The sequence below is a fragment of the Ascaphus truei genome, chromosome 19 (genome assembly GCF_040206685.1).
Source record: "Ascaphus truei isolate aAscTru1 chromosome 19, aAscTru1.hap1, whole genome shotgun sequence".
NCBI lineage: Eukaryota > Metazoa > Chordata > Amphibia > Anura > Ascaphidae > Ascaphus > Ascaphus truei.
The window spans coordinates 224,602-237,345 of NC_134501.1; the positions used below are offsets into that span (position 1 = coordinate 224,602).

At 42.8% G+C, this 12,744-nt stretch overlaps 1 protein-coding gene across 1 annotated transcript in view; it reads right to left on the reverse strand.

Annotated features, from left to right (window-relative positions):
- PHKB (phosphorylase kinase regulatory subunit beta) overlaps positions 1-12,744 on the reverse strand; it is a 420,515-nt gene that overhangs the window by 83,617 nt on the left and 324,154 nt on the right. Inside the window, exon 27 of the mRNA XM_075577209.1 lies at positions 433-523. Within this exon, the coding sequence (XP_075433324.1) occupies positions 433-523 (91 nt within the window). The remainder of the gene's footprint in view (positions 1-432; positions 524-12,744) is intronic.

Here is a 12,744-nt window from a genome sequence, read left to right on the forward strand (position 1 = left end):
AATCAATTAATGAAGGGCATTTTATTAGCAGCACCTGTCTGCTACTTAGCATCTTAATTCCTATAGAAGCAGTAAGGGAGTACTTAGTTTTCCACACATAGCTTCTCCATTTTGTCTTTATTTTTGTTAAATAAATCATGACACGGTGTAATATGTCATGTGTTGTTGTTCATCTGAGGTTGCATTTACCTAATTTTAAGACCTGCTAAGGAACAGATGATTGTTATTATGTCCTGATATGTAAAACCATAGAATTCAGAGGGTGTACTTACACACACACACACACAATTTATTTTATGGTCTGTTTATTACAAAACTATTTACTCTACTTACCCGAGTATATATACAGCCCACCAATGCAATAGACTATGGGTCACTGTTAATATCTAATTCTGGAATAACAGAAGTTTAAAAAAAAAAGTGTGCACTTACCTGCTTACCCTGAACTAAGACATTAGTTATTGACGGTGCAAGGCTGTCCACTAGTTTATCTAAAAGACTTGCAGCAAAGCGCACAACAGACCTGGGGGCAGAAAACAGAGCATTGCCACTAGATGTGAAGTGTTAGCTGAATGATTTTTTTTTGTGGATTCACAGCTCACCAAGACCCACATTTACTAAACACACATTGTATTATGGCACCCAGTGGCCCAATTAAATAAGGGGCTGAATTATCAAGCACCGGGTATGGCTTAGCGCTCCCGATCCGGCATTAATCACCATTGACTTGAATGGGAATTAACGCCAGATCGGGTACGGTAACCCATTCTGGCGCTTGATAAATCTGCCCCTAAATGAGCAATAAGGTACCATACAGCATAGCACTGTTCAGTAAATATGGCTATAAAGGTGTTGCAGATTCCTCCATCAAACAAGAGGTAATATATTTGTATCACAGCATACAGTACATAGGCAACAGAAAGCTGGTTTTAATGTAACCACACACTTTTCAAGAGACATGGCGCCATTTGATATATACTTTTACGGATAAAACACTTGTGTTGCAAATTGTCCATATGGAATCCACTTTAAAAAAAAAAAAAAAAAAAAAAAACATTTTCATCTCAAAGCGCTTACTTACCACATGAAGACATTAAAACATAGTACACAATCAGTTTTGCTCTCCTCAAAATCTTTTGGCGTCTGGCCATAATTATGATATTATGATGATTACTGTATTAAAATAATCAGTCACACTAAATATTACAGAAGGCAATTAATGTAGATTTGTGGATATGCAAATGTAAGAAACCTAGTCAAAGCTGCAAAGCCCAGACAGATAAATAAGCCTCATGGAGCAGCTGCTACTCGAACAATCACTAAGAAATGTTTCAGTTCAAAGCAGAAAAAAGAACTTTGTCTTTAATGTCATTAAATCTTTATCAAGTTTAGTTTTTTTCATTATATATTATTTATTTATAAAATATTTTACCAGGAAGTAATACATTGAGAGTTACCTCTCGTTTTCAAGTATGTCCTGGGCACAGAGTTAAGACAAATAATACATGATTACAAATACAGTTACATAAGTGAACAGGGTATACATTATATACAAGACATTGCATGCACAGTTAAAGAAAATATATATTATGGGCGTATGAAACAGTTACAGACCAGATTAAAGTGTGAGACAGCCTTAGATTTGAAAGAACTGAAACTGGTGGTGGATGTGAGAGTCTCTGGTAGGTTGTTCCAGTTTTGGGGTGCACGGTAAGAGGAGGAACGGCCGGATACTTTGTTGAGCCTTGGGACCATGAACAGTCTTTTGAAGTCTGATCTCAGATGATAAGTGCTGCATGTGGTAGGGGTGAGGAGCTTGTTCAGATAGCTGGGTAGCTTGCCCATAAAAAATTTAAAGTAAAGACAGGAAAGGTGAACTTTGCGCCTAGACTCGAGTGATGACCAATCTAGTTCTTTGAGCATTTCGCAGTGATGTGTGTTGTAGTTTCATTGGAGAACAAAACGACAAATTGAATTGTAGTGGGTGTCAAGTTTGCTAAGGTGGGTTTGAGGTGCCGAGCCATATATTATGTCTCCATAGTCAATAATTGGCATTAGCATCTGCTGTGCGATACCTTTCTGACCAGGAGACTTAGGGAGGATTTCTTGCTGTAAAGTACCCCTAGATTGGCATAGGTCTTGGTTGTCAGGGTATCAATGTGCATCCCGAATGTTAAGTGGGAGTCAAACCATATGCCCAGGTATTTAAAACTAGTGACAGGGGTTAGGCTGGTGTTAGTGTTGGTTCTAATCTGGAGCTCGGTCACTGGAAGCTTTAAAAAATTTAGTCTTGGCCCCAAATACCATTGTTACAGTCTTGTCAGTGTTTAAAAACAGTTTGTTGTGGGAAATCCAGTTTTCGAGTCTCAAAAAGTCACACTGAAGTATGTGTTGAAGGTCAGAGAGGCTATGGCTGTGTGCATATAGGATTCTGTCATCTGCATACATGTGTATTGAGGCTTCCTTACAAGCTGTGGGAAGATCATTGATGAACACTGAGAAGAGTATGGGCCCCAGAACAGAGCCTTGCGGGACACCACAGGTGATATCCAGGGAGTTAGAGCCTGAGATGGACACATGTTGGGATCTACCTGATAGGTAGGACTGAAACGAGTTTAAAGCATGCTTCCCTATTCCAGAGCTCTGGAGTTTGTTATGCTATGAAGTTGGCGAGTACGTGAAGGTGGTAAAAAAGGCGCTAACACAAATAAGTGAATAAAAACAGTGGAGTTTTAAACTAAATAATGCAACACATAGGAAAAATTCCAGTGGTGACAAATAAAGTGAAATATAAAGGTCTAATATCCCAGCTCAAACCCTCTGATGGGACCTTTCTTCACGGGTTCCAAGGTGTATGGATATTTCTCAAACAATCCAGGGGGAGCATATAAGGGAAAAAGAAGACTATAACAGGGAACTTATCCCTGTTCACAAAGGTGCCTCTAATCCAGCAGTGTGGTGGTTAACTGCTGGTAGCAAATTAACTAGCACCACCTGACTGAGTACAAGTATTCTGTACTAGACCCTCTACAATCTGGCTTCCGCACTGCTCACTCTACTGAAACAGCCCTCACTAAAATAACTGACGACCTCCACGCTGCCAAAGACAGAGGTCATTACACGCTGCTCATATTACTCGACCTCTCTGCAGCATTCGACACCGTGGACCACCCTCTTCTCCTTCACATTCTCCATACTCTTGGTATTCGGAACAAAGCTTTATCCTGGATCTCCTCTTACCTCTCCCATCGTACCTTCAGTGTCTCTTTTGCTAACACCTCCTCCTCCTCTATTGATCTCTCTGTGGGGGTACCCCAGGGCTCTGTCCTGGAACCCCTTCTCTTTTCTCTCTACACACTCTCTCTAGGTGACCTAATCACATCTTTTGGGTTTAAATATCACCTCTATGCTGACGACACACAAATTTACCTTTCAACCCCTGACCTTACACCTGCTATACAGACCAGTTTCTGAATGCCTCTCTGGAATATCATCCTGGATGGCCATCTGCCGACTGAAACTTAACATGGCAAAAACAGAGCTCCTTATACTACCTCCCAAACCTGGCCCTTCTACATCCTTCCACATTGCTATTGGAAATACGATCATTCACCCAGTAGCCCAAGCACGCTCCTAGGGGTCACACTTGATTCCTCTCTCTCATTCTCCTCTCATATTCAAAACGTTTCTAAAACTTGTCGCTTTTTCCTCCGCAATATCACAAAGATACGCCCTTTCCTCTGTTACTCAACTGCTAAAACTCTGACTCAGGCCCTCATTCTCTCACGTCTCGATTACTGCAACCTCCTGCTGTCCGGCCTTCCTACCTCTCACCTGTCTCCCCTACAATCTATCCTAAACACTGCTGCCAGAATCACTCTACTCTTTCCTAAATCTGTCTCAGCGTCTCCCCTGCTGAAATCCCTCTCCTGGCTTCCGATTAAATCGCGTATCTCACACTCAATTCTACTGCTCACTTTTAAAGCTTTACATTCTTCTGCCCCTCATTACATCTCAGCCCTAATTTCTCGCTATGCACCATCACGACTCTTGCGTTCTTCTCAAGGATGTCTTCTTTCTACCCCCTTTGTATCTAAAGCTCTCTCCCGCCTTAAACCTTTCTCACTTTCTGCCCCACACCTCTGGAATGCCCTTCCCCTCAATACCCGACTAGCCCCCTCGCTATCCACCTTTAAGACCCACCTTAAGACACATCTGCTTAAAGAAGCATATGAGTAGCACTGGATAATCATGGACACATGACACAAAGCTTGGCCCCCTGCAGACGTACTTACTAGTATTCCCTCCTACTGTCTCTGTACGTTCTCCCTACCTACCAATTAGATTGTAAGCTCCTCGGAGCAGGGACTCCTTCCTTAATGTTACTTTTACAGTATGTCTGAAGCACTTATTCCCATGATCTGTTATTTATATTTGTTATTTATATGACATGTATTACTACTGTGAAGCGCTATGTACATTTTATGGCGCTATACAAATAAAGACATACATACATACATACATACAAGTAGTAGAAAAAGCCTGCCTTTGAGACAGGAAGTGGCTCCTCCTTTGCTCACGTGTGAGTTGACCTTTGGAGATAGAGCAGAGGTTCTTGAGTCACAGGAGAGACTGACCAAAAGAAACCCAGATCTCTGGAGCTGACCGGTCTTAAGCTCTGCACCGCAGAGCTGATTTTCAAGACACAGGGAAAACTTCTAAACCTGTATGCTGACCAACCCTGGAGACAAGGGAGCTGAAGCAGGGACAGTGAAGATTTTCCCTCCAAGAAACAGATAAGACTTTCAGTATTAAGAGACTGCTTATATCTGCTTATTTTCATGTTATGTGTTTGGGCTGGGAGAAGCTTAACTAATGGAGATGTGAACTGATTGCAAGGATTTCACTAGAAATACTCCCAAGTGATTAGAAGCTTTGTTCCCCCCCTTGTTTGGATGAATTTCCTGATGAAAAGGAAAAGGCACAATAAAGCCTTATTATAATTTCACATTATAAACGACTCCAAGTGTGTACCTCTGTAAACGTCCGTCCACATATGGTCGTCAGAAGTGGGACAAGAGGTGTCTTTGTAGTTAAAAAGAACCGGAGTTTTTATGTGAATTTTTTGTTATGCTTTTTTTGCCTACAAACAGTCTAAACAACTTGGGGAAAAAAAAAAAAAACCTCTCATGCAGCAGAGGCAGAGTTAAAGGTGTACACACCACTGAAACTTACACTGCACTGACTGAAACTTACAAAACCACAGATGGACTCTTTGCCCCAATCCCAAGAGGAGAGAGACTGCTGAAACAGCTAAAACTTTATTTGCCTATCACAAAGCGTAATATGGTCATTGAAATAGGGGTTTTGCCTTCCAGCCATAGTCAGGGTTCAAGAAGTGAGTCAGCCCTTAAAGGGATAGGTGTTTGTTGTTTTTAAAAGTTTAGCTGAAGCAGTGAATACAGATGGTGACCCATGAGTGGTACAGATTTTGCAAATAAAGGTTGCCACACCGCATAGGGCTACCAGCTGTGAATGGAGTATATGCAGAAAAGTGTGAAAATTGATACAAAGACTGTGCTGAAGCAGGGGTATTTTTTAGCAAACAACTGCTGAGTGTAAAATTGCCCTATAAAGGAAAGGTATTTCAAAGCCAATTGCTGAGTGTTGAGTCACCCTGCCGGGAATGAAAGAAATAGTCCACTTCAAAGAAGGTTTTTCTGCAAGTAAAAATCTGCCTATATACTGTATATCTTGGGAGAAAACAGATACCCAAAGGTGAGACTGAAAATTACTGAACTCAGTCAGAAAACCAAATTCTGTTGCTGAAGCGGAGGGATTGCACCTAGAAAATAAATGGTGTACAGCAAATAGACTTTTTTTTTTTACCTAGCAACTGCACATTTTGTATACCTGATAAAAGAAAATGCATGCACAGCACTGCTGATATTGGAAATAAAAAAAAAATTACCCAAGAAAGAAAAGTCTACGGAGATTCCTGTGAGAGCTGCGACCTCTACACGCAGGATATGCCCACCTGTAGAACAACCACAATTGGGGGTTCTAGCAAATACAGTGGCAACAGCTGCAATAGCGCCTCCTGAGGTCAGGAAGAAAATGACACCTGATAGCCTAAAAATGGAGGACAAGATGCGGCGTTCCTGTAATGAACCCTACCCCACGGAAGAGTGGCCCTTCCAGTCCAATAAAGAGGAAGACATCTCTTACGGGGAACCCAAACCGAGTCACACCCACAAAACACCCCAAGAATGGTGGGGGTGCCTGAACTCGGCACGGAGAGAAAAGACCGCCCTCTATGATGACGAATATGATCAGCAGGAGACAGAGCGGGAGCAGTGGATCACCAAATATGCTTCGTAAGGGTGAAACGCGTAGAGGGGGATATTGCGGTGTAGCCCTTGTGTGTTATTGGAACAATAAAGTTGATTGAAGAAACATCTGGGAGCTTCACTGACTCAGGCATGCGCAGTTGCGCCGATACCTCTCTTCTATCTTAAAGAAACAAATAAACTTTTGAAAGAGGAAATGTTTGATGCAGAGCACCGACTGCAGAACCAACTGCAACGTCTGCATACACACCTCCAGTATGCTGAGGAGAAGCAGCAAACGCTGCAGGAAGAAAAACTGCAGGCTGCTAAAGAGGTACAAGCGCTGCAGGAACGTCTGAATACCCAGTACGTCCCCACAGAGCAGTATGAGGAGCTAAAGGCCACGCTGCATGTCTTCAGAGCATCATTGGAGGCGGAGCTTCGATACCAGGTGACTCTGTATGAGAGGGAGTGTGAGAAGGCTCAGAAACTGAAGGCTACCCTGAGCATCACCAAAGCAACGCTAAAAGCCAAGCTTAAAACCCAGGTGACGCGGCACAAAAGGGAGCACAAGAAGGTCCAGAAACTGAAATAAGTAACTGTGGCCCAAGCAAAGAAGTTCATAGTGCTTCACACTGCCCTTACAATCTTTGGTGATGTTAACTCCCAGATATTTAATATGTTTTGGCTACCTATTAAAATTGAAGACGCACTCAAAAAACAGGGATCTCTCGAGGATGAGATTACAGTCCTACAAGGACAAGTATTGACCCTGACTAAGCGTCAGTATCCCACAGCCTCAAAAACCCATGAAGACAAGGGTACAGTGAGAGCTGGGAACACCGCTCATCTGAAAAACAAGGTTGCAAAGTCTAAACCACCTAAGCAAGCACTAGCAAAACCTTCAGCTGGGCACCAGGCAAAACAGAAAGGTATACGTGCAGAATCAAAATCAGAAGAATCCTTAGTGGATGAAGCTGAAAAGATGGGACATTCTCTGGAGGTGGAATTGCAACTCAATCCCAAAGAATCTGAACTGGCAACACCATGGAGTGGAAAGAGTGCAGAAGGACAGCTTCAAGAGCGGAAAACTCAAAGGGTTACTCTCAAACGCTCTGCAACTGTCGCCATACAATCTGCCTACAAAAAGAGGAGCGCCCGACGCAAGGGAAATCTCATGCCCGTGCACTCGGTAAAAAGACGGTTCTTTGAAAAAGTTCTCCTCGAGCGACTGAGGAGTGCTGATCTCAAATACCTTCGGGAGGAGACAAAAATAAACTGGAGAAACGGCTCCAATCCCAGCGGGACAGAGGGTTCTCTTCCTCCATCCCCTCTCATTCAAGTCACAGAAAGATCTCGAATGAGAGTGGAAGGATGGGCTTTGGCCGTGGTAAGCCTGAGCTTCCCACAAACAGGGGAGGTATGTAACAGGGGACTTATCCCTGTTCACAAAGGTGCCTCTAATCCAGCAGTGTGGTGGTTAACTGCTGGTAGCAAATTAACTAGCACCACCTGACTGAGTACAGGTAGTAGAAAAAGCCTGCCTTTGAGACAGGAAGTCTCCCCTCCTTTGCTCACATGTGAGTTGACCTGTGGAGACAGAGCAGAGGTTCTTGAGTCACAGGAGAGACTGACCAAAAGAAACCCAGATCTCTGGAGCTGACCGGTCTTAAGCTCTGCACCGCAGAGCTGATTTTCAAGACACAGGGAAAACTTCTAAACCTGTATGCTGACCAACCCTGGAGACAAGGGAGCTGAAGCAGGGACAGTGAAGATTTTCCCTCCAAGAAACAGATAAGACTTTCAGTATTAAGAGACTGCTTATATCTGCTTATTTTCATGTTATGTGTTTGGGCTGGGAGAAGCTTAACTAATGGAGATGTGAACTGATTGCAAGGATTTCACTAGAAATACTCCCAAGTGATTAGAAGCTTTGTTCACCCCCCCTTGTTTGGATGAATTTCCTGATGAAAAGGAAAAGGCACAATAAAGCCTTATTATAATTTCACATTATAAACGACTCCAAGTGTGTACCTCTGTAAACGTCCGTCCACAAAGACAAACAACACAAACAATATAAGTGCAGATGTTTAAAGTGTCTGGGATAAGGCACTATTCGTAATCTTGGCTCTTATGCACAGCCTACTCACAGGATACAGAAGAAATGTGAGCACTTGCAAGAAGGGCTTCTGCTCGTGGTTTTCAGTGGATTTGTGCTGATCAGGACTCCCATCCAATGGCACAGGGGTGATAAGTCACCAATATAGAGAGATAGAAGAACTACATAGCACAGATCAATATGATAAATGAAGTCTTTATGTATAAAATATATAATGCACACTCACAATTGTGCAATAAAATAAGGGCATATATCACTCAGTAGTGATTAACAGGGTCACCGCACTGCAATATCTCTCACTGCCTTCCATCAGTCTGATGTCTTCCACTACCCGTGGAGTCTTTGCGGGAACTGCCTCTCTGCTCCGTTGCAGCGTCTGACGTCACCCCTGTTGTGGAGATGGCTTGGTACGGATCGCCTGTAGGTCCAAAATTCACTCTACGTGTTTCGCCCAGTAGAACTGTTCCGGCTTCGTCAGGAGTGTGCTATTGGCATGGGCATACCCTGTATATATACCCCCTCTCATTAATACTTAATTGGTACTTTACTAGCACTGACCTGGCAGTCACAGCTGACATATAGCTGGTGGGGTGAACAAATGCATAATATCAAGGGTATCGTAACACAGATATATTCTTCTTACAGCATCATTAAATATAGAGTAGGTTAATGTGTGAAACGTCATTCATATTTTACAATCTTTATGACATTTCTTCCGATGGAAGAGTTATCATGTCCAAAAATTATTTGGCTATACATAAGAGGTTAGAGGGCAAAAAATACTTAATTATCCTAAGTAGGAGTTCGAGGATTAATACGTGTATATACGAATTTAAACAGATAGGAAAATTCAGTCCCAATTTGGAGCTGGCTGCCCATAGTATTCATGTTAACCCATTGATATCTTATACTTGAAATGGGTACTGTTCAAAGAAGTCATCTGTAAACTTTATTTAGGATCCGAATAATACATTGGAATTCCGTGAAGGGAAAAAGGAAGGGAATCATATGGTGGCATAACCTAATGGTGTTATTTTAATTTTTAACATACTGTACATACAGTACATATACTCATATGCTCACTCTAATGGCAAACACCACAAATCTACAACTTGCAAACAACTAACCAAATTTCTACTCATACTATTACTCTCTTTAGCAGGTGATATTGAACCTAACCCAGGTCCTCCCATTTCAGCTCTGTCCCATGCCCCTGAGAATTCCACCTTTAAATTCCAAAAAGGCCTATCTGTCGCCCATATAAACATCCGGAGCCTGCTGCCCAAACTGGATGAACTAAAGGCATGGTGCCTTATGCATACACCCAAAGCCATCGTTCTTACAGAAACATGGCTATCCCCTAAAACCCCTGATGCACATATTGCCATTCAGGGATACTCCATTTCTGGGAGAGATAGGTCAAAGAGAGGAGGAGGGGTGTTATTTTATATTGCAGACACCTTACAATTTACACTGTTAAATTGCCCACCAAGCCCACCCTCTTTTGAAACTCTAGTTGGCAAAATCTGCCTCCCCTTTTCTAAGCCCATCTTGCTCGCTGGCATCTACCGCCCCCCCTAAAGCCCCTCTACAATCCCTGACATCACCCAATTTCTTGGCTCCATTTCCTCTCTGAATGAGAAGAGTGAGCTGCTAGTTCTTGGGGATTTCAACTTCAATTGGCTTGACCCTAAAAACCACAAAATCCAGATACAACTCAAGTCACTTAACCTATCACAACTCATTTCCCAACCCACACGGATAAACCTGAAATCGCATAACCATTCCTTGCTAGACTGGATTCTCTCCTCAAACCCCAGCAGAATCCAATCCTCTGGCATCCTTCCTGATATTTTCAGTGACCATGCAATAGTGTACTGTGTAAGGAAAATTAAACCGCCCCAATCAAGCCCTAAAGTTCTCCTCACTAGAACATTTAAAAACTTTAACCCACAACAGTTTCTGGATGACCTTACCAACTGCCCATGGCACAGATTCGATTTAATTCCCGACCCCGATTCTGCGCTCGACTATTTCCAATCCGAGTTCTTAAAACTCTGCGATACCCATGCTCCACTACGCAAAATAAGGGTACGGGGGGCCCACCTTCCATGGGTTACAACTGACCTTATAGCACTCTACCAGTTCAGGGATGCCTTGTGGAAAAGCTACAAAGTAACTGGCACTACCAAGGATCTCAATAACTACAGATGCATGCGGAACATGTGCACAAGGCAAACAAGGCATGCAAAAGCACAATATTACTCTGACAATCTCCACCAAAATACATCAAACCCAGCTAACTTCTGGAAGGTTATCAACAATATATTCCAGCCTCCTAACCATCAACGACCAAGTAATATCACTAAGGGGGATATTACTCTGACAAACCCCACTGACATTGCAAATGCATTCAATGATTACTTTGTGGGGTGTGCCATTAACTTATTAGCGAAACGCAGCACAATCCCCAAACATGAATCTCATCCTGGGAGTATCCCTACAGTCCCACCCCCTCCCAACACTGCCCACAATTTTCAATTTAGCCCAATATCTGAAGAGATTACACAAGCGCTCCTCAAACTAAAACTAAGCAGCCAATGTGGACCCGACTTACTACAATCTAGGTTCCTACGACTTGGTGCCCCAGCCATTGCCAAACCAATTGCGTCCATAGTCAACTCTATCCTGTCTGCAGGCCATATCCCTAAGACCTGTAAAACTGCCAGAGTTGTCCCAATCTTCAAAAGTGGGGACAAAAACACTGTCTCAAACTACAGGCCAATCTCACTTCTCCCAATTCTATTCAAAGTTATGGAAAAATGTGTCCACTCCCAATTAAGCGATTTCTACACCAAGACAAATTTCCCTAGCCAATTCCAGTCTGGGTTTCGTCCCAAACACTCCACCGTAACTACCCTGCTAAAAGTTTGCAATGAAATCCAGTGTGGAATGGAACGGGGACAACACACTGGTGCAGTATTCCTAGATTTTGCAAAGGCTTTTGACACAGTTGATCATGTTATCCTGCTTAACAAACTCCAGAGCTCTGGAATAGGGAAACATGCTTTAAACAGGTTTCAGTCCTACCTATCAGGAAGATCCCAACATGTGTCCATCTCAGGCTCTAACTCCAACCCCCTGGATATCACCTGTGGTGTCCCGCAAGGCTCTGTTCTGGGGGCCCTACTCTTCTCAGTGTTCATTAATGATCTTCCCACAGCTTGTAAGGAAGCCTCAATACACATGTATGCAGATGACACAATACTATACTGTATGCACACAGCCATAGCCTCTCTGACCTTCAACACATACTTCAGTCTGACTTTTTGAGACTCGAAAACTGGATTTCCCAAAACAAACTGTTTTTAAACACTGACAAGACTGTAACAATGGTATTTGGGACCAAGACTAAATTTGTAAAGCTTCCAGTGACTGAGCTACTGATTAGAACCAACGCTAACACCACCCTAACACCTGTCACTAGTTTTAAATACCTGGGCTTATGGTTGGACTCCCACTTAACATTCGGGATGCACATTGATACCCTGACAACCAAGACCAATGCCAAACTAGGGGTACTGTACAGGAACAAATCCTCCCTAAGTCTCCTGGTCAGAAAGCGTATTGCACAGCAGATGCGAATGCCAATTATTGACTATGGAGACATAGTATATGGCTCGGCTCCTCAAACCCACCTTAGCAAACTTGACACCCTCTACAATTCAATTTGTCGTTTTGTTCTCCAATGCAACTACAACACACATCACTGCGAAATGCTCAAAGAACTAGATTGCTCATCACTAGAGTCTAGGGCGAAAGTTCACCTTTCCTGTCTCACCCTCATATACTTTCTGGGCAAGCTACCCAGCTACCTGAACAAGCTCCTCACCCCTACCACATGCAGCACCTATCACCTGAGATCAGACTCCAAAAGACTATTCATGGTCCCAAGGCTCAACAAAGTATCCGGACGTTCCTCCTTCTCCTTCCGTGCACCCCAAAACTGGAACAACCTACCAGAGACTCTCATATCCACCACCAGCTTAAGTTCTTTCAAATCTAAGGCTGTCTCACACTTTAACCTGGTCTGTAACTGTTTCATACGCTCATAATATATATTTTCTTTCACTGTGCACGCAATGTCTTGTATATAATGTATACCTTGTTCATTTATGTAACTGTATTTGTAACCATGTATTATTTGTCTTACTCTGTGCCCAGGACATACTTGAAAACGAGAGGTAACTCTCAATGTATTACTTCCTGGTAAAATATTTTATAAATAAATAAATA